Raw genomic sequence first — 23208 nt, 5'->3', positions numbered from 1 at the left:
AGTCCAGGTGACGAAGTTGGCCTAAGATGATAGTAGTGGAGACAGAGAAGATACTGAAAATCATTTTTAAGGTAGAAGTACTGGGGGGAGAGGAAAGACAATAGAAGAGAAACCAAGGATGAAATACAGGTTTCTGACTTTGTAAAATTGGAAGGATGGTGGTACCACTTACTGAGATGGCGAAGACACAGAGTGCAGAGGCAGGATGGGGTAGATGGGACATGGAAGCAAATCAAGAGTTCCTCCCTGAACATGAGACATCCATCCAGGTATGCTGTCAAGGAGGGAGGAGGGTACGGCATCTAGAACTCAGAAGAGCTCAGTGTTGGAGATACATACCTTGGAGAGTCAGCAAATTAATGGTATTTAAAGCCCCTGAAACAGATGAGCATGTAGACAGAAGAGGTATGGCTTCAACCATAGCGTGAAGAATTCTCAACATTCCCAGGAGGCCAAGTAATGAAGGAAATGCCAGTAAAGGATCAAGAAATGGCCGGTAGGGAAGGGGGAAGGCCCAGTTAGAAGGTAATTTCAAGAAGACAATAGAAAACTGCTTAAAGCCGCTCAGAGATCCAGTAAGATAGAAACGTATCCATCGGAAGCAGCAACACACAGATCTTGAATGACTCTGCCATAATCAATTTCAGGAGAGTGATAGGAAAAGACACCATACTGTAACAGATTGAAAAATAAATGAGTAATGAAGAAGCTGTAGTACATGTAGGCAATATTTTAGAAGTTTTGCTTTAAAAGGAGACAGAGAGGCCGGGCATGGTGGCTCATGCCTGTAATCCCAGCACTTTGGGAGGTCGAGGAGTGTGGATCATGAGGTCAGGAGTTCGAGACCAGCCTGGCCAATGTGGTGAAATCCCATCTCTACTAAAAATACAAAAATTAGCCAGGCATGGGGGCGGGCGCCTGTAATCCCAGCTACTCGGGGGGCTGAGGCAGGGAATTGCTTGAACCCAGGAGTCAGAGGTTGCAGTGAGCCGAGATGGTGCCACTGCACTCCAGCCTGGGCGACAGAGCAAGACTCCATCTCAAAAAATAAAAATAAAATAAATAAATAAATAAAAGGAGACAGAGAAACAGGGTAAGAGATGGAGATGGATCTAAGGGTCTAGAGAAAGGTGTTTGATTCTTCAGTATGTTTAACACAGGGATTCCAGAGCATTAATTTACTAACTCCTTTAGTCGTACAACTTATCGAGCACCAGGATCAATGTCCTTACAGAGCTTACAATCTACTGGGATAGAGACAACAAACAAATATACATATACTAATTTCAGGTGGAGATAAATGTTTTGAAGACAAAGCAGGTTAAAAGGATACAGAATAACAGTGACATTTTAGATAGATAAGTCAGGGGTGACAGCTCTGAGTAGGTGACATTCAAGTGAGAACTGAATGAAGTGCAACAGCAAGCATCCTAGATGCGACAGGAGTTGGGAGGTGAGAGAGGGTGGAGAGGATGATGAGGACAGTGGCCAGGCAAGGGGTGACATGTCAAGGGACAGGTGTGGCTACAGCACAGTTAAGAGACAGGCAGAGCAGGAAGAGAAGAGGATGGAGAGGTAGCAGAGGCCTTACAGTACATGGCCAAGAGTTTGAATTTTATACTGTTTGTAGAGAAGCCACTACAGACAGTATAAAGGTGTAAAAGAGAAGGATCACTGTGACTGTTCTGTGAACTCAGATCAAGAGGTGCATGAATGGTGGCAGGAAGCGACTACAGGAGTCCTTGCAAAACTTAGTAGTGACCTGGGCTCAGATTTAGGTGTGGGCGCAGGGGATGATGGGTGCTTGAATTTGAGAATACGAGGTGTCACAGAAAGGCAGAAGTCAAGGATGACTTCAGCTTTGGGGCCTGAGTGACTAGGTAGTATCACTGCAGAGGTTAAAACAATGGAGGAAGTATAGGCTCACGAAACAAATCAAGAATTTGGTTTTGGAAATGTTAAGTTCAACTCATCTACTAAACAACTAAGTGAAGAAGTAAAGCAGACAGCTGTAAAGCAAGGGAGAGATGGGGAGTGGACATAAGTATGTGGAAGTCATCCACATACAGATGGCATTCAGGGCCTTGCAAATGAATGAGATCACCTAAGCAGTGGAGACGGGGAATAGGGTCAGGGCACTAAGCCCTGGGTGCTCCAAAGTTTAGGGGCCAGAAGAAGAGAAGGATCCAGCAGGAAAGATTGGAAAAGAACAAGTGAGCAGTGAGCAGAATCAAGATAAAGTAGCATCATGAAGCCAAGTAAAAAAAGAATTTCAGGAAGCAGGGAGTGGTCAGCTGTGCCCCGTGCTGCTGAGATAAGCATGAGCTCCAAGAGAAAGTTCTGGGAGGCTCTGTGACTCATGATGAATGAACAATCCTCTGTAATAACATTCCTTACCCATAAGTGTATTCAGACCACTTAGTAACCCTCAGTTCATTTAGAACACTATGCCTCTGTTTCCAAGGAAGCCTCACCCCATGTCAAGCCTCCTTCAGGATTCTCCCAGGAAGCAACAGAAGAGATCCCTATGCCTGTGAAATAGAAATGGCTCTAATGGGGAGGCATAAATAGGAAGCAGACCAATGCTCACAGCAAAGAACCCAATTTGTTGGGGCAGAACAGAACCATTCTACAAATTCCTACATTTTTCTAACTCACAGCATGTGAGAGGAAAATCAACAGCAATCAAGTTTTATCATTCCCATTTTACTGATGAGGAAACTAAGGCACAAAGAGGTTAAGTGACTTGCCCAAAATCACACAGCTAGCAGGTAGGAAAGCCAAGATTCTCAAACCTAGGTATCAAAGGAAAAGTGCAAGTTATCAACTATTTTGCTTGGCTGCCTTCCCCAAATCAAATGTGTAGTTTCTGGGAGTCAGATCACAAAGTTCTATCTGACACTATATGACTTTTGATCAAAATTGGACATCCTGTCTTCCATTTTAAAATATTTAATTGACGAAGATTGAATATATTTAAGGTGTACAATGTGATTTGATATACATTGTGTAACAATTACCACAATCAAATTAACACACCCCATCACCATTCATACTGTACATTAGATCCCCAGAACTTAGTCATCTTTAACTTAAACTCTGTACCCTTTGACCAACAACTCTTATTTCTCCCAACCCCCCAGCAATCACTGTTCTCTGGTTTTATGACTGTTTTAGATTTCACATGTAAGTGAGGTCAAACAGTATTTGTCTTTCTGTGTCTGGCTTATTTTACTCAGCATAACATCCCCCAGGTTCATCCATGTTGTCACAAATGGCAGGATTTCCTTCTTTTTTATGGCTGAATAACATTCTGCTGTATACACGCACCAAAATTTCTTTATCCATTCATCCATCAATGGATACTTAGGTTGTTTCCATATCTTGGCTACTGTGAATAATGCTGCAATGAACATAAAAGTGTGAATGTCTCTTCAAGACACTAAGATCATTCCCTTTGGGTATATACTCAGAAGTGGGACTGCAGGATCATGTGGTAGTTCTATTTTTGATTTTTTTTGTTGTTTTTAGAATCTTCTTACTGTTTTCCATAATGGCTATGCAATTTATATTCCCAACGGTTTATAAGGATTCCCTTTTTTCCATACCACTGCCAACACTTTTTCTCATCAACTTATTGGTGTTTATTAAGAACTCTAAGGGAAGCTAAAGCCAGCACTCTTCCACCAGCATGGTAAACGCTCATAGTTAATAATGTCTCTTCTGGAGAATTCTCTCCTCTTATGACATGAGAGGCCATATTCAGTTTAAAAACACAAGGACATCAGACATACTTGGATTTAAATTTTGGCTCCTCTCTCTAGTGAACAGGTAAATGTAAAAATCTGGTCAGAATAAATCCTAATTTGCAGAGTAGTTATAAAAGTCTGATGACAGGACATAGACGAAAACACTGAAAATGGAGTCTTACATATTTAAAAAACCCTTTTTTCTCTCCTGCCCCTTCTCTTCACTTCCACAATGCACTGTTGAGCCTCTGAAGTTAGTGTGATAGAAGCTGGTTACTCATTAGTAGTTTCTGTTAAATTTTTCACCTACTAGCAGCAAAAAAAAGAAAAAAAACCTGAAAAGGTGGTTCTTCAAATCTTCATGTTTTATCTTCACAAAAAATTTGCATCTTTAAACAATAAGTTATTTAATATAAAAATGTTTTATATTTACTTCCAACTAAATTGATTTGCTTTATCTTGAAAGTTTCAGGAATATTTGTTTTAAGAAGATTTTCCATGATATATGGTGACTTTACTTCCACACTGCCACATTACCATTTGCTCTCCAATATGAAGGTTCTTAAAAATAATGCATGAAAGTATGAAGACTTAGGATTTCAAAGAGGTTCTTCACATTTCAATTACTATTCTGTCCTGTTTGCACCATCTTAACATCTTGGGGGCTACTCTACAACGAGGCCCAGTTTGCAGTTTTAGTTCCAAAAAATTTTAACTATGTATTTTCCACCCAAGAAAATTATTACTTTCCAGCATCTCAACAGTGAGCTTCCTGGCCACTTGTAGGCTAAGCAGATACTAGCTGTGATCCTGCTTTTAGAGAAAAGTCTCTGGTACACCTACAAGGGTAAATGTAAATAGTGCAAATCTGAAAATATTTTTCCAGTAAAAATAGAACATTGGCCAAGGATGATCCTAAGTACACTGCAATGACAGAAGATAGAGTTTTTAAAAATCCTTTGAAAAGACAAAACATATTAATCCAAAGAAGCCAAAAGATTTAATTCAGCTATACTAACAGAATGCGGCTGCTTTAAAATATTATAGATTGGTGCAAAAGTAATTGTACTTTTTGCCATTAAAAGTAATGACAATTACCTTTAACTTTTGCACCAAATAATCAGTCCTTAAAATGTATTTTTATAAAATAGCATCATTTACTTTTGCAGCAAATAATAATTCAGTCCTTAAAATGTATTTTTATAAAATAGCATCATTTACTTCAGACAACTTTTTGTTGTTAGGTAATGCCACATACTCCCTTTTGTTATGCCATACACATTTGTATGTTATTTGAAGGTCCCTGGATGTTGTACATAGCTTGACTAACATGTAAGGTCACTGAAATCTTGTTTTCATTATTTTGTCATCAAAATATCCTTGCCAAACATTTTTTGCTAAAACTCTCTCTCCTGGAAGGCAGGGTGGGAAGTCCTTCTTGCTTTTAAGATCCTGGCCCACAGTACAGTGAGCCACAGACAGGTAAGAAATAACTTTTGCGGCCGGGCATGGTGGCCCACACCTGTAATCCCCACACTTTGGGAGGCCGAGGCGGGTGGATCACTGGAGGTCAGGAGTTCGAGACCAACCTGGCCAACATAGCAAAACCCCGTCTCTACTAAAAATACAAAAATTAGCTGGGTGTGGTGGCATGCACCTGTAATTCCAGCTACTTTGGAAGCAGAGGTTGCAGTGAGCTGAGATCGCACCACTGCACTCCAGCATGGGTGACGGAGTGAGACTGTCTCAAAAAAAGTAACTTTTGCTTTCTGAAGTTCTTTTCTGAAGCATGCATATAGGAATGGATTATTTTCAGCAATCCATGTGGACTGAGGAATAAAAAGTTACAGAACTTCAATTCAACAAATATTATCTGAAACCCCACTACTGTTACAGAAATAATAGGAAAGACAAGCCTGTTCTCCCGGAACTGACAGTCAGAGGGGAAAAGGAAGGAAGGATGCTGTTCAAATACAAAGGAAAGGGATCTTACCCAGGCTGGATGGGAGGTGAGTATGAGGAGTCAGAAAAGGCCTCCTGGAGGCGGGAACATCACCTGAAGGACGAGGAGGCATCAATAAATACAATAGGCCAATATAAGGGATGGTGTTAGGCTGCAGACAGAGCAGGAGGCAGCATCAGACCTGCCTCTGTAACAACAAGGACCTGACCTTGTACAAGTCATTTGACCTTTTTTGCTCTCATTTTCCTTATCTATAACACGGGATGGCTAGGATGTCAGTTAACCTTAACTCTTGCTGTGCATCAAAATCACCTGAGCACCTTCTAAAAAGAATGGCTCCTTCCTCTGAAAGGTCGTTTCAGGTGGTGGGGCATCAGTGTTTCTTTCATGAGCTCTCCAGATGATGCTAATCTGCAGCCAGGGCTGAGAACCACTGGATGAGATGAGCTCTCAAGGCCCTGACATCTTAGGTCTGTGGTTCACTATCCCTGGTGCACAATACCATCTTCTGGGAGCTTTTAGGAATCCCAGTGGAGGCTGCATTCCAGATAATTAAGCCAGATCTCTGGAGGTGGCCTCAGGCATCAGTAATTTCAAAGTTCCCAGAATGATGCCAAGCTACAACCAAGGTTGACAACCACTGTTCTAGGACCTCTTAATACTTCAGTTCCCTATTATGGTCAATAAAGGATGGGAAAATTAAAAAGAAAACTACATTGAATTAAAAAGAAAACTAAATGCCAAAGGCCACCGAAGGATCTTAAACGGGACTGTACCACACATGGATGTGTGCATCATTCATGCTGATGCATGACCGGTGGGAAATGCCCAATCCAAAATGCTCTCAGGTCTAAATTTAAGATTCAATGGAATACTTCTATAAAATGGCTCCATGGTGTGTTCTCTGTAATACTTAGTTAGAAATTGATTTGCATGGTTGACTGTAATATGAACATTACATTCCCTACCCCCGAGGTTACTTAAATCCACTTATTAGGCAATGGTGAACTAAACAAAACAGTAATTAGAAACACTCCAGACTACCTTTTAAATCTGTTGCTAAATTATGTTTTTCCTGCACCAAAGCCCATACACACAGCATGTCCACAAGCATCACAAAACCAAAGCCTCAGAAATATTTACACTAATAAGGGCATAAGCTACCTCTGGGCCTTCACACTGGATTCTGCAGGGAAGTAAGGGTTGCCTTAGAAGACTATTCATTACTGTTATTTCTCACATCTGGGTAAATAAAGCATTGCCCGCATGTGGTTAGAAATCCCAGGTGAAAATGAACTCTCCAGGGGTCTGGAAATGAAGAATACCTCTGATAGACTGTCTCATTTCCTGAAATGAGTCAGAAATGAAAGTAATTCTTCAGAAAAGAACATCTGCACTATGGCACAGCTTGTAAAATAATGCCAGATGATACCTGTGGCTAAGAAGCTGGCCCCAGAGAAGAAGGGAGGGCCTGGGAACAGCACCAGAGCCTCTGCATTGCACTTAATCTCAGGGCTGCTGCTGTTAGCTTGGAGGGTCTGCAAATCCAATGAGCGGCCAGGCATCCTGGTCTCCACCATAAATCTTGATTAGCAGTGAGACTGCTCACATTCCATTAGAAAGCTGGCCCCTTGCCAATGGGTGGAAGCAGCCAGAAAGGATGCATGTGCCGCCCTGAGCACGGAAATAGCAATTCTTACAAGAAAAATTGTTTTCCTTAACTAAAAATAGTCTATGCCCGTTAATGATTCAAACAGACCTTTCTTCCTGGGGAGGACTATGATCTAATGCTGCCAAGGAAAGCCCTTTCCCTTCCTATTATGCAGGAAGAAGAGGTATTGGCATGTGGTCAGGTACTGGAGGACAGCAAAGGATGAAATGCCTTTCACAACTCTTGTAAAGACTAATAAACAGGAAGGTGAGAAACAAAGATGGTTTTCACCAAGATCAGAGGCCAGTTATTCTTCTTAGGTAGCTCTTCATTATTTTTTTCATCCTGGTTAAGTATGTATGTATTTATTTTATTTATTTAATTTTTGAGACAGGGTCTCATTCTGTCACCCAGACTGGAGTGCAGTGGTGCAATTTCAGCTCACTGCAACCTCCACCTACCAGGTCCAAGCAATTCTCCTGCCTCAGGCTCTCGAGTACCTGGGATTACAGGCATGTACCACCACACCTGGAGAATTTTTGTATTTTTGTAGAGACAGGGTTTCACCATGTTGGCCAGGCTGGTCTTGGACTCCTAACCTCAAGTGATCTGCCTGCCTTGGCCTCCCAAAGTGCTGGGATTACAGGCATGAGTCACTGTGCCCAGACCTGGGTTTTTAAAAGGAATCCAGTGCTACTGTTTGTAATGGAGTGGGGGAACTGGAAAGAATCTACATGCCTGTTAATAGATGATTAGGTAAATTATAGTACATACACAATGGAATACTATGTAGTTATTTAAAAGCCTAATCTGTGTGCAGATAGAGATATCTGTACTCTCTATGACACATTAATACATTAAAAAGTGCAGCTGGCCTTTTTAAACATTTGTGTAAATGTTTTTAAAGAAGTTTCCTAAAATAGGAGAGGGTTGGGAGAGAGTGTTATTTTTCCTTTATACCCTTCAATACAGTTTTGACTTATCTTTTCATATATCTGTACTCTTCCCCTTTTAATAATAGGCACTAAATAAGTCGAGGGCTATTTCTGGTTTCTTCTTTATGCTAGCCTCTTCATACATAATTTACAACAAGTAAGTGCTATTTTTTTGAGTTGGGAGTCTTGCTCTGTTGCCCAGACTGGAGTGCAGTGGCATGATCTCAGCTCACTGTAACCTCCATCTCCCTGGTTCAAGCGATTCTCCTGCCTCAGCCTCCCGAGTAGCTGGGATTACAGGTGACCGCCACCACACCTGGCTGATTTTTATATTTTTAGTACAGACAGGGTTTCACCACATTGGCCAGGCTGGTCTCGAACTCCTGACCCTCAAGTGATCCGCCTGCCTCGGCCTCCCAAAGTGCTGGGATTATAGGCGTGAGCCATCCTGCCTGGCTAGTAAGTGCTATTTTAAATAGATGTTACGGAATCGTAACTCCCCAAAAATCAGATGTCAAAGCCCTAACCCAAAGGACCTCAAAATGTGACTGGATTTGGAAAAGACAGGGTCTTTAAAAGAGGTGATTAAGTTGAAAATGAGAGTGTGAGAGTGTGCCCTAATTCAATCAGACTGGTGTCCTTAAAAGAGGAAGAAATTTGGACACACAGAAAGATACCAGAGTGCATGCACGCAGAGGAAAGACCATGTGAGGACACAGAAAAGGTGGTCGTTGGCAAGCCTCAGGATAAACCAAATGTATTGACACCTTGACCTTGGACTTCCTAGCCTCCAGAACTGTGAGAAAATAAGTGTGTGTTGTTTAACAACCCAGTCTAAAGTATTCTGTCATGGCAGCCCTAGCAAACTAATATAACAGATAAATAGATGGATGATTCAATTCGAATAGCACAACATGGATACAGTCACCCACAAGAGTCTTCAACAGGTGAAAGGCCCACTATGTCCACCGTGATGCTGATGGCCTCATCTGCCTTGTGAAGAAACAGGAGTTTCTGACTGAATCATGTTCACCCTGTTAAGTGGCTCAAGCTGGGACTTGAATGGGTTTTCCACTTCATCATTTTTAACAAACCCCATAACTCAAAGAACTAGAGCGATATTATACACACACACACACACACACACACACACACACACACACACACACACACACGTTTTGTGAGACAGGGTCTTTCTCTGTCACCCAGGCTGGAGTGTAGTGGCACAATCTTGGCTCACGGCAACCTCCACCTCCTGGGCTCAAGCCATCCTCCTGCCTCAGCCTTTCAGGTAGCTCGAACTACAAGTGCATGCTACCATGCTCAGCTAATTTTTTAACGCTTTTGTAGAGATGAGGTCTCACTATATTACCAGGCTAAGCCTCACATATTTTATTAGTGACTTTTAAAAGCTTGGCTTATAGTCAAAAGGCTGATAACTAAGAAGAGGTAAAGTGTCACAGTAATATTAATTCAATTTTTTAAAAAAAGACTTGGCACCAATGTTTAAAACAAGTATGGAAAAACAAATGATATGCCATATTTATGTGCCAACCTAATCTTTTATACTTTAATACGTATGGTCTCAGACCACAATGCAATATATTTTTAAAAGTATGGTAATCCAGGGCTAAAATTTCTTTATAAAATCTTATAGATTTTTACAAATGTATTAATCTTTTTAAAAACTGGAGTTTAGAGATCAATGACATAGAACCATAGACTTTGCCTATAGAATCTTTAAGCTATAAAGGCTTAACCTATAAACCTATAGTCTTTAACTTGCAAAGATTTGCAAGTGGGTTAAGATGCAGACACCTGAAAAGATCACAACCCAAAGATAAATATGTGGTACAGTCAGTTCAGGCTACAGACATTCAGAGGAAGGTGGAATCACTTTTGCCTTGAATGGCCAGGGGAAGTTTCACCAAGGATATAGGGTCTAAGCCAATCTGGGATTAGAAATAAAAGCTAAGGAGAAGTGATTTATGTTCAGGTCTGCCTTATCCTTGAGTATACTGTTCTGAAGGCAAGAACTGTGTCCCTAAGATCCTAACAGTGCCTGGCGAATAGTAGGCATCTGCCAGCTGGGGCAGGGAAACAGGTGAACACATAGCATGCTCATGTTAGGGTAGGTCTATACTGCAGGATTTTTGTAAGGAAGTTGCAGGACATAAGATTTAAAAAGTTGGAGCCAACCTGTAGGTACACTGAGGTTTGCGCTTTATCCCTACCAGTGTAGTGTCTATAAAGGTGTTTCTGAAGGAGAAAAGCACATGATGGGGCCAGCAGTGATGTGCAGAATGGACTGGAGGTGGTAGAGAAATGACAAGAATCGGGAAGGTTAACTGGATGATCAGCTGCGTAAAGTCTCAGCTTCCTAATCTGTAAAATGGGCATCATACTACCTCTGTTCATAGGGCTGCTGTGAATATTAAACAGAATAAGGATGGTAAGGTACATAACACGAGGTGTGACAGTAAGCACTCAAGACATAATTGCTATCATTATCATTTATTATTATTATTCCACACTGTAAGATATAGAAGAAAATGGGCAAGAACAAATGTGAGGTGTGGAGCCAGGGTATATAGGTCACTTCAGGGTCTCCTGAAGACCCTTACACAAAATGGTAAGGCCATCTGTCTTTTTGGAAATGGAGTGTGCTATATTTATTCCTTAGTTCTCCATAACTTTGTATTTCAATACAGTAGATCCAACACGGGAGGAACAGATGTCTGAAATGATCTTTAAAATCGAGACTACAAAATCAACTTTACATTGCTTTTATATAAAAGTCACTATACAGATTAATGCCAATCAGTTTTGAAACACAAAATTAATGGACTCAGCTATAAATCCAGGAAAACCATTTTCATAATGAAAATGCCAATGCCTTAATTTAAGAATGGAATTGCCAACATAAAAGACTTACAGTCAATGAGGAATTGCTCCTTTCACTCACAAATGAAAGAGCTTGATAACTCTGAATTGTTTCTGAAACTCTGATGATCAGAAATTGTTGAGAATATAAGCTACAGGATTTTTCCAACTGCACAATTACCACATGATATTGGAGCTCACAGCCTCAGACCAAATTTGGTGTGTTGGCTTTGTACGTTCCTTTCTCTAATTCTTATTATCAGGGACCCAAGGTCTTATATTTAGTGTCATGATACAGATACGAAGTTCAACTGAAGATAATAGCACTTTGTCTAATACAAAACAATGCTAACTTTTTTTGTAAATTTGATCTTAGAAGGGACATTTACTGTACTACAAAAAATTTTTTGTATTTACATAAATATGTATGTATCCACAGTCAGGTTTCACCAACTAACCATTGGTAAAATTAATGTTTTAGATGTCTGTGCTATTCCTACTCTCAATACTAATCATCTATTTTAAAACTTTACTCTTTGGTCCATGACAGGTTGCCACACTTACTGTATCAATGGTGGGTGTATTACTTCTTAAAATTAGTAAAAGCCAAAAAATAATCCAAAGGGACTAAATAAGACATAACTGATTACTTTTACCAGAGTCAACAGAAACTTTCCAAGAAACAAAGAGGCCAAGATGAAGACAACAGTCAGCTGTCAAACCAATTAGTAGGCCAAGGACAGAGTAGGATAAGGAATACAAACTCATCAGCATAATTTCCGGTTGACAGGCATTAGCCAAGACATATATGTATTCAACACTCGAATAACACATCTTAGAAGGAAAGAGTAGAGCACAAAATCAGGAATCAAGATGTGGGAAGAAGAAAAAATTCCTTTAAGGAGAGAATAAAGCCTGAAGACAACATGCAGCAGGTAATAGGGCGACCAGCAGCTAAATCAAGAGATATGAGCTGTAACCCCTCATTACACCCACCAAACTGGTTTCCTTGGTTTCTTTCCGAATGTTCCTTAACTTTTCTAAGTCTTAGAATCTTTAGGTTTAGTTTGAACAGGGAAGATGATATGATATCCAAAGGTCTCCTCCAGTTCTGATAATAGACTGGGAGTTTGTTTAGATGATGAACAGATACGTTTAAAGGGGAAAAAATAGGTTACTTTTATTTCAGTGACTTCAAGTTCACAAGAATGAAATTTCACAGAAGGGAGCCAAGCTGTCAGCATGCACAGTGAACACAGCCCTAAAGCATTTGTCAAACCAGGGCCTCTGAAATGAGTACAAACACCTGGATGGTGTGCATGTTACCTGCCACATAACCTCAGCCTCAGCCACCATCCCTTTGCCTCTGACCCTCCTTGGCTCTTCTCAGTTGGATCACTCACTTCTCAGCCCCCATTCTTCATGTAATCCTGCCAGAGGCAAGTTGTACACACATCTATAAAAAGTTAGGAGAGGTTTAAGGTGAAATAGGAAATGGAAATCCTTGGTGCAGCTCCTAACCTTGAGAATAGCACAGTAGGTAACAATTACTAGTGTTCTAAAAGGACATTTTAGGCCAGGCAGGGCGGCTCACGAATGTGATTCCAGCATTTTAGAAGGCCAAGGTGAGAAGAATGCTTGAGGCCAGGAGTTTAAGACCAACCCAGGCAACAAAATGAGATCCCATCTCTCCAAAAAAAAATAAATAAATAAATAAATAAATAATAAAATAAATAAATAAAGGCCAGGCGAGGCATGATGGTTGTAGTCCCAGCTATTCAGGAGGCTGAGGTGAGAGAATCACTTGAGCCCAGGAATTCAAAGTTGCAGTGATCGTACCACTGTACTCCAGCCTGGGTGACAGAGCGAGACTCTGTCTCTCAAAATAAAAAATAGAACATCTTGTACTGGTCCCTGTTAGAATGAGTGCCCCAGTAATTTCACTTCTCAAGAACTTCACAAAATAATGTGAAATATAGACAAATATTTATACCTACAAATCTCTCAATATTATTTGTAACAGCAAAAAAATCTGATGCATGCTAGATATGCAACAATCAAGGAATGATTATGCAAATTATACCTCAAGTTAAGTTTCCCTCCTACATGATCCCATAGACCATGTGCTTGCCCCTCTGTAGGACTCAACCTGCCTACTAATTGGCCATTTCCTCCAACAGGTGCTGAAGGACAAAAGCCATGTTTTGTTCACTACTTTCGCCACGAAGTGTAGTTTATAATAAGCACAAACTAAATACCTGTTGAATGTCTTCTGGAAAACGCCTTTAAGTAAATTTTATGTGATGGAATGTTATTCAGCCATTAAACGTGGTTTGTGAAGCCTTCTTAAATATAGGGAGTGCTGATGATGAAAAGCTCTGGAAAGCCAGGCGCGTTGGCTCACGCCTGTAATCCCAGCACTTTGGGAGGCCAAGTGGGCAGATCACCTGAGGTTGGGAGTTCGAGACCACCCTGGCCAACATGGAGAAACCCCGCCTCTACTAAAAATACAAAATTAGCCGGGTGTGGTGGCACATGCCTGTAATCCCAGCTGTTTGGGAGGCTGAGGCAGGAGAATTGCTTGAAGCCAGGAGGTGGAGGTTGCGGTGAGCCAGAGATCCTGCCATTACACTCCAGCCTGGGCAACAAGAGTGAAACTCCATCTCAAAAAAAAGAAAAGCTCTGGAAATCGATAGTGGTGTTGATTGCACAACACTGAATATACTTAATGCCACTGAATTGCACACTTAAAAATGGTTAAAATGGTTAATTTTATGTTATGTATACTTTACCCCAATAAAAGAGATAAACATAGAGAGTGCTTATGAGGCAAGTTACGTGAAAAGGCAGTCTACCATAGGTCTAAACCATATAAAACTACATTTGCATTTTTTAAAAAGGTGGGAAAGCAGCATATTAAAATATTCATGGTGGTTTGTCTTTGAGGGGTAGTGTTGGGGTGATTTTTGTTTTACTTGCAGTTTTCTGTATTTTCCAAAATTTCTACAATGGCTCACATATAATATGTATAATCAGAAAAAGACATCAAGCAGTAGGGATAGAAAGGTTTCCTTATCAGCAGGTTAAACGTGGATCAAAATCATTTAGCTTGCTATGATCCTTGATGTGTTATACTTGTATACTGCGTATCATTTGTGTTTGCCTTCACTGTATAGTCCATAAAACATGCCATTTAAGTGAAAATTGTACCTTTTAAAATTGAAATGTATTATTTAGCTTTTGCTCTGCCAGAAAGCATGCCTTTCAGATGTGATGCACCATAAGTATGCTTTGCTCAGGCTGAGAAGCAACAACTGATGGTTGTTTTAGACATACAAGTGACCAACTGGATCAAATGCACAGTTGTTCTCAGAGGTGAAAGACTTTCAGAACCTGTGATGAGCCAGTCTGCAACACCTCAAAGAGACTAAGACATCCAAATGGCCTCAATAAACACTAAACTTGACACATTTACAAATAAATTAGAAGCAAGTCCTTTGGAGTTACACAAACTCAGGACTGAAGTAACAGAGCCAGGACTGCCACTTATCATGCACACCACTGTGAGTGTTCCTGGCCTCAGTTGTCCCACAAATAAATGGGGATAAAAATGCTTCCCTCTTGGGTAAACAAGATGATGTTTGCAAATCAGAGCTGGAGGAAACCCTGAGTGTGCTAACAGCAGTTGTCCAATCAATATCATTAATTTCCTTCCTTTCCCCTCTTTAGATCAGTGTCCAATCCAGGATAGCTAGTGAAATGCTAAAAATGGCCCTCTACCTAGAATAAAGTTAACATCATAGGAGAATGGGAAGATGTTCTGAATCCTTTTCGAGTTTCACTCCTCAGAAGCCCTCATAAGATGCAAACCAATTTTCCTATTCTTTGTTCCTCAATAACTGGAAAATATTCTCTGTGTCCTTCACATACCTGGAATCCTCATATCACCCTTAGGTTTCTTCTTCAAATCTTTCATTCACACCTGGCATGGTGGCTCGTGCCTGTAATTGTAACATTTTGGGAGGCCAAATCTGGGGCATCACTTAAGGCCAGGATTTCAAGACCAGGCTGGGCAACACAGCAAGACCCCCATATCTCTACCAAAAAAAAAAAGCCAGTTGTGGTGGCACATGCTTGCAGTCCTAGTTACTCAAGAAGCAGAAGAAAGAGGATTGCTTGAGCCCAAGACTTTGAGGCTGTGGTGAGCCAAGATGGCGCCACTGCACTCCAGCCTGGGTGACAGAGCAAGAAACCTTGTCTCTTAAAAAAATAAATAAATAAATAAAAATAAAAATAAACTAAAAACTAAATACAAATGACAAAATCTTTCATTCCTTTAAACATATCAGTGGTTCCAGGCCGGGCGCGGTGGCTCACGCCTGTAATCCCAGCACTTTGGGAGGCCGAGGCAGGCGGATCACAAGGTCAGGAGATCGAGACCATCCTGGCTAACACGGTGAAACCCCGTCTCTACTAAAAATACAAAAAATTAGCCGGGCGAGGTGGCAGGCGCCTGTAGTCCCAGCTACAAGGGAGGCTGAGGCAGGAGAATGGCGTGAACCCGGGGGGCGGAGCCTGCAGTGAGCCGAGATTGCGCCACTGCACTCCAGCCTGGGTGAAAGAGCGAGACTCCGTCTCAAAAAAAAAAAAAAAAAAAAAACATATCAGTGGTTCCTCTCAATCCTCTCTGCAAGCTCTCCCTACATTCTGTTAACTGGATGGCCTCTGAATCCCTCTGAGCAGGACTTGTCATAGCATAAGACTAGCACCTAATTCATGCATCCCAGAGAGCTCTGAAAAATACAACAAATTATTATGCTTTGGAAGGTTACTTGATTCTGACTGATGAGGGTGTGCAGTGCCCCTGAAACAAATCCAAGTGTGACCCACAGTGCCCTCCAATTTGCTGCCATAACCTTTGTCCTTTGCTTTGCCTTGCAATTGCCAACATTGTTCAGCAAGCTGATCGAGTCTGAGATTGCATCAGATTCAACACTGCACCAAATCCCTCCCTTCAAAAGAGCAGCCCCTATCTTTGCAAAAGATCTGCCTGCTTCCTTCCTTGATTAGCTCTTTTGGTACCTCACTGGGCAAAGGAGGAAAGAAGCTGACAAAGCAAGGATAATGGAAATCTTCAACTGTTTAAGGTTACCTTTGTGCAGGCTGAACTGTATAAATGACTTCACTACTTTGGGCTACAAAACTCAAGCTTTTTCTTTCAGTAAACATGTACTGAGCCCAGCGCTAAGTGCTCGGCATTCAAAAATCAGCCATTTTTTCCTTATGGAAGAAAAGAATATCAACAATTCTGCCACAGTGCAATATGTTCTAGAACAAAAGTATATACAAGGTTATTACAGCTGCACAGAGGGCAAAGAAGGACACTGAATCTGCCTGGGCAGGATTCGAGGAGTTGGATAATTCATACATCTCTTTACTCGCTATGGAGGAATGAATGAGCTGACCTACAGTGCCTGTGGGAGGCTAGTGTTGTTGCAGCTTTTTAATGCAGTCTATTTAATGCCATTGCCACTGAATTGCCTTGGATGCTGTACGTGCTTTCCTGTTCTCCTCACATATTTATCTCTTACTTTATTTTCAGAATAGAACAGATGGTGTTTCCATTCTCTCTCCAGTCTTTCAACCCCATCATGTTTCCTGCCCTGGAGAGTTGCTTTGACTATCAGAGAAGGAATACTATAATGGCTTAGTTGGAGCAAATAAAGAGGCAGGAATAAGCCTGTTTGCTGAAAGGAGCTGGAAAAGCATGTGCAGAGCCATTATCAGAAGTACCCATTGCAACCAGGCCCTCCGTGGCTCCAGCAGGTGAGTACCTGCCCTGTGAATACCCAGGGGCATCCCTGCCAATTGCAGCTGGAGATATTTGTCTTCACATCAGTTGCTATCCTCTACATCTCACCTCATCCATTTCTAGGGTGTATTGTTAAAATCGTGGTTCTTAACCTTTTATAGTTCATGAAATTCTCTGGGAAATCTAGTGAAATCCAATGACTCACTCCCCTGAAAAATTTTCAAAAACACATAAATGCAAAATATTATTACATACAACTTCTAGGGATATGCAAACCCCCAAACCCTATACACAGAAACCAGGAAAAAGCATACTGTTTAGTTCAAAATCCTTGAGCTTGTACTATGTGCCAAGCACCATGGGGACACCACCTCAAACTTAATGCTTCACCATTCTGAATGCTGCACTGTCCTCCAACATCCTGCCTTTGTTCCATGTAAAGCTTCTGCCTGGAACACTTGTCCCCATGTTCTCTGCCCAGGAAACATCTATTCAGTCATTTAAGCATCACCTCTTAAATGAAAATAATGGAAATTTTATGAACCCATCACCCTAATCCACCCCTACCCCAAGAAGGGCCAATTACTCCCCTCTTCCTGTCCCACCATTTTCTGAAGATACTTGAATCAGAGATCCTACAATATTTATTACTTTCATGTAGTCACATCCCTTTCTCTATCAGACTGTCAGCAACCTGAGGGCATGGACTGTAACTTAATCATCTTTTATTTCCAGCTTGTGGTATAAAGTCTCTATTCTGGAGGAAAACATTCCTTTGGGGGAAACAAACACACATATCAGTTAATTTGAATACAAGTGTCCTAATGCTCAAACCTGATGAGTGATTTTTAAGCAAAATCTTAGGGGAAGAGTGGCAATAAACTAGATAAAATTGGTGTGGGGGGGACATTATTGGCAGGGGGACAGCAAGGCATGCAGCAGAATCACAGTGTACAGGGAAGGCAGTAATTCAGGATTCGTGGTGACTAAATAGGGAGGCAGAAAGCACGTGTAAGAGGTGAGGAGAGAGAAGTAAAGAGGAGTATGAGGATAGAGGGCACCAAAGGAGGTAGGGAGCTTGGATATATCCCAGAGGTGGAAATCACTGAAAGATTTTTTCTCCCTTTTCTACTTAGAAAAGTAACGTGATTATTATAAAAAATGGAGAAAAGGCAAGAAGACGACAAACTTGTAACTCCATCATATAGAGGCAACATTATTACTATTCTCTCATCCTTATGTGTTATGTTAATATGTATGCATGTGTATGTAACTGTGGTTTGTATTTTACTTCCATTTTGCTAAAATTAAGTATCTACTAGTAGCAGGCACTATACTGAATACACTACATGCATTATCCTCAAAATAATTCTTAGTATTTCACAATTATTCATTGTAATCCATCTTAAGGAGGACAAAGTTGGGGGAAGGGTGTCCAACACCACATGACTGATTAGTATGTATTTAATAGCAGAGCTGAGAGATTCCAAACCAAGTTTTCTTCAAATACTTCATTTTTTTTCTTTATTCTCATGTGTTTAACTTACAAGTGAATTACTTTTTCCAATTTTCTCAGAAAAATCCCTTTGGGAATTTGATAAGCATTGTGATAAACCTAAAAATAAACCTGGAAAAAAAACCGAACCCATTACTATATTGTTTTCCCATATAGAGAGCATATAAAACTCCTGGCATTCATTTCAATCTTTTTATAATCTTCGCAAAGTTTGCAGTTTTCTTCATTGAAGACTTGTAAGTTTAGGAGGGTGGCATGTTCAGATATATGCCTTGGACAGATAAATCTGGCAACAGTATGAAGGAAGACAGATTTGAGGAGACGAGATTGGAAGGCTGAAACACAAACTAAGGGAGATGGCCACAGTCCAGGTGCGACACAAGAGCCTAGAACCAAGGCAGTGATGTGTGGTGGGGAGGGCAGGGAACTGCCTCAGGAAACATGGAAGGCAGAATTTAAAGAACGTGGAGCAAAAAGACGAAGCAGAGTGGTAGAGGAAAGAGGGGAAGTCAGGGAGAGTGGGTGAACTGGGGATGCCATTCACAGAGAGCACACAGAAGGGATGCAATTTGTGGTGTGGGGGAGGAAATAACAAGTTCAACTGTGAACTAAATCACCGAAACCATGCCAAGTGCCTACTCCATGCTGAGTGCCTTGCTGAGTGCTGAAGAGTCTGTGGCACATCAGACTGGGGTGGCCCCAGGACGGACAGACTGGGGTTAACAATGAGCAAGGAGACTAGGCTGGGCAGAGGGGTACACCCTGGTGGAGATGGCCCCGGACGGGGCTCTGAAGCTCTAGGAACAGATCTGATACTGAAAGTGTGAATGAGACTGCCCTCAGAAAACATGCAAGAAATGTGAGAACAGAAGCCCACCAAGGTTAGAGCTTGAATTAAAACAGTGTTTTAAGTTGAACAGAGGAAGCAGGCATGCCAAGAGAGCAATAGAAGTTATAATAACCCAATCCTAACTAAGCCCATACTGCCCCTGGACTTCATGGAAAGAATGATTTTTTTTTTAAATTCAAAGGTCACTCAGTTGATTTTAAACATTAAACAAAATCACATAAAAATCCATGATGAGGGCAAGAATTTGCATCTCCTGGCTGCCTCTCAGAGCTTTATCCACCAGCCATATGGAATTGATGATTAATATTCAGTAGAAAGTGAATGTATAATCGTGCCTGCCATTCAAATGTGAAAAGAAATGTTTTCTGCTCAGCACACCCAATAATACATTAATATATCTTCAGTTTAAAATACATTTATGAATAATTTTATACATTTTATAAATTTCCTGGCAAGGATGATAATAGAACAACCTATTTTCACTGCTACATGAAACAAAAAAGAGGAATGAAAGGTTCAGTTAATCAAGGAATTTAATATGCCTATAATGAATATCAAACAGTCATTACTTGGGCTATACAAAGGGTGGCTGAGGTCACAATATGATTATAATAGCAAGAGTTTGTGTCCATATATATTCTCTGTCAGTTACTTAAATTTGCATAAGAAGTTTCCTCTATGAATTTTTTTTACCACATTAGAAAGCTAGAAATCAAATTTGCTTGTTCTGATTTATATATGAGCAGCAATAATAAGATTTTGTAATGATTAACAGTAGTAACAATCAAATAAATGGAAAACACTAACCTTTCCAAGGTACCAACGCAATGACAAACAGACGGATATGAAAATAAATTACCTGCACTGCCATACGTAAATGTGGTTTAGAACACCAGGAAAGCACCAGAATCTGAAATGATTACTGTGGCAGTGTTTGATGAGGCCAGGAACAAAAAATACTGTGAATTCTTCATCTTTTGTCATCTTTGTCAACAGTGTGCACCCATGTGTTGTGTATACACATGTGCATGTTCAATTTTATGGCATCCTGATCATAAAAAGAGATGCAGTCACTTCAAGATCATAGGGAGAGGCTGGGTGCGGTGGATCACGCCTATAATCCCAGCACCTTGGGAGGCCAAGGCGGGCGGATCACCTGAGGTCAGGAGTTTGAGACCAGCCTGGCCACCATGGCAAAACCCTGTCTCTACTAAAAATACAAAAATTAGGTGGGGGTGGTGGTGCATACCTGTAATCCCAGCTACTGGCGAGGGAGGCTCAGGCAGAATTGCTTGAACCCAGGAGGCAGAGGTTGCAGTGAGCCGAGATCCTGCCACTACACTCTGGCCTGTGCGAATGGGCGAGATTCAGTCGCAAAAAAAAAAAAAAGTCCCAGGGAGAAACCTGGGGCCAGATGGAGATGGAGATGTACGATCCATCCAGGAAGAGCTCATGGAGTCACAGTTTCCCCTCTTAACAACCACTGCCACTAAAATATGTATTCTGCGGTTGTTGCATTAATTCTAGTATAATCTACCAGTTGTAACTCCCAGGGTTCTCAGTGAGCAAAAAGTTTTGTTTAAAAGTGGCTTTGGGATGATTCTTGGTAAATTAAGAATCCTATGATTCCACGATGCTTCCTTTAGGAATAATATCCAAGGAGTAATGTCCACTTCAACCTCCTTCAGCAACATTTCTGTTTGTTTGTTTTTTTTGAGATGGAGTCTCACTCTGTCGCTAGGCTGGAGTGCAGTGACACAATCTCAGCTCACTGCCACGTCTGCCTCCCGGGTTCGAGCAAGTATCCTGCCTCAGCCACTCGAGTAGCTGGGACTACAGGTGCACGCCACCATGGCCAGCTAATTTTTGTTGTATTTTTAGTAGCGACGGGGTTTCACCATGTTGGCCAGGATGACATTCCTGCTTTTATTGAAGAAAAAAATTCCAAGGCAGAGGGAGAATGCTCTAATGATGACTAATCTTTAAGTATTTAAAGGTGACCAAGATTAAGGGCCTCAAACATGTCAAACACTTGACAAATGTCAGCATAATAAAAGGGGAGATTATAAATGAATGATAACAAGATGCTACAAAATTAAGAACATTCCAGTAGACAGAAATAAAGTTGTGTTCAGTTTGATAATCTAGACATGCAAAAATTATGGTAACTTAACTTTTTTAGCATTTATAATGTAAGAGATATATATGGGAAGTTTAAGTTAAAAACTAGATTATTCTCAATCATAAAATATGAGTTAAAATTTTGAATCAAAGCTTGATGAGGGTTATTTAAAAATGTGATTTTTTTCTTGTTTTGAGAGTCAAATAAAAGTATACAATTAAACAACAGAGCCAGGAAACTGCTCTTTTATTCATTCACGTATGTTGAGTCTGTTTATGGAACTTAGCCATAATTCATATTTCTACTTCATTTTTTAACAAACTAGGTATAATCTTACATATTTGTAATTCTGGGAAATTTTCAGAATCCATTTAATCGTAAGTATCCATCAAATGAAAAAGTTTACTGTCACTATTTTATGTTCACTCCAAAGTGTGATAAACATTTGATTAGCCAAATTTTTAAAAATCCAACCAAATTACCAAAACTAAACTGTACTTAACTGATTTTCCAAACAAACTTAAAATGTGACAAAGAGTTGGTCCTCTAAGTACAAGTGATTGTTAGTATCTATGAAGACTTCAACAAACCATCCAGTGCTCTGCAGTCCTGTCTTCTGGGAGACAGAAAACAGGACTTTGTTTCTGTTCTGAAAAATTACCATCACTGGGCCAAAGTCATGGATCTGGCAGATACTGCCTCCCCAGGCAACGATGATCCACAACATCCCCATCCTCCTCTCTCCCTATTCCTTGGCCCACCTTCAGGAGGTATGGACAACTGGGTCACAAAGTTGGGCTTCAGAATCCTGGAGTAAGCTTCCCCTGGCCCTGCAACTCAATTCATAATCTTTCTCTACTGCCTTCTCTCTGTGCCATCCAGCGTCCACCAACCTCCTCATTTGTAAGAACGGCAAACTTTTTTTTTGAGACGGAGTCTCGCTCTGTTGCTAGGCTGGAGTGCGGTGGCACAATCTCGGCTCACTGCAACCTCCGCCTCCCGGGTTCAAGCGATTCTTCTGCCTCAGCCTCTCGAGTAGCTGGGACTACAGACGCACGCCACCACACCCAGCTAATTTTCACATTTTTAATAGAGTCGGGGTTTCACCATGTTGGCCAGGATGGTCTCGATCTCTTGAACTCGTGATCCACCCACCTTGGCCTCCCAAAGTGCTGGGATTATAGGCATGAGCCACCACACTTAGTGGAGAACTTTCTTGATGAATGGTGGATTATTACATGGAGAGTTCTGAGGAGCTTTTGCAAACCTAAAGTATAAACCAAACACTTCTAGCCTCGTTATAGGGGTTATTAATACACAATCATGACATCAGCAAGCTGGGAAGAATCCTGGATGTAATCTAAGCCTAAACTCATTTTACAGATAGTGAACTATGATACTGGTGATCGTCTACAACCAAAATAATAACCAACTCAAAGTAACCTGCACATTCATGTAACATCAGTGGAACAACTCAATTACACATTTTCATGTTTTGAGGCCTTAAATCCTTGTTGTAAGAGGTTGTTCATTTGAACCCAGGTTCTTAATGTTTGCATGTATCTTCTAATTTACAGTCATGTGCAGATTTAGAGATATTTAAAAATTTCAAATCCTGTACTTCTTCCATAGACCCTGAATTCACATTTCATTGTTATTAATGGCATCAACATGCCTTTCATAAACTATTTAAAACAATGAATAACTTTATACAGTTAAGAATTCTG

General features: G+C 40.8%; 1 protein-coding gene across 5 annotated transcripts in view; it reads right to left on the bottom strand.

Moving 5' to 3' along the window:
- ANO6 (anoctamin 6) overlaps positions 1 to 23208 on the bottom strand; it is a 237352-nt gene that overhangs the window by 170943 nt on the left and 43201 nt on the right. For 2 of the 5 annotated variants that reach the window (XM_055251351.2, XM_063620201.1), the window contains exon 2: positions 5743 to 5805. The exons of the other annotated variants lie outside the window; for them this stretch is intronic. In XM_055251351.2, coding sequence (XP_055107326.1) covers positions 5743 to 5805 — 63 coding nt within the window. The remainder of the gene's footprint in view (positions 1 to 5742; positions 5806 to 23208) is intronic. 5 annotated transcript variants of the gene reach the window in all.

Source organism: Symphalangus syndactylus, chromosome 17, assembly GCF_028878055.3.
Source record: "Symphalangus syndactylus isolate Jambi chromosome 17, NHGRI_mSymSyn1-v2.1_pri, whole genome shotgun sequence".
Taxonomy (NCBI): Eukaryota; Metazoa; Chordata; class Mammalia; order Primates; family Hylobatidae; genus Symphalangus; species Symphalangus syndactylus.
This window is presented reverse-complemented; position numbering and strand designations above follow the sequence as displayed.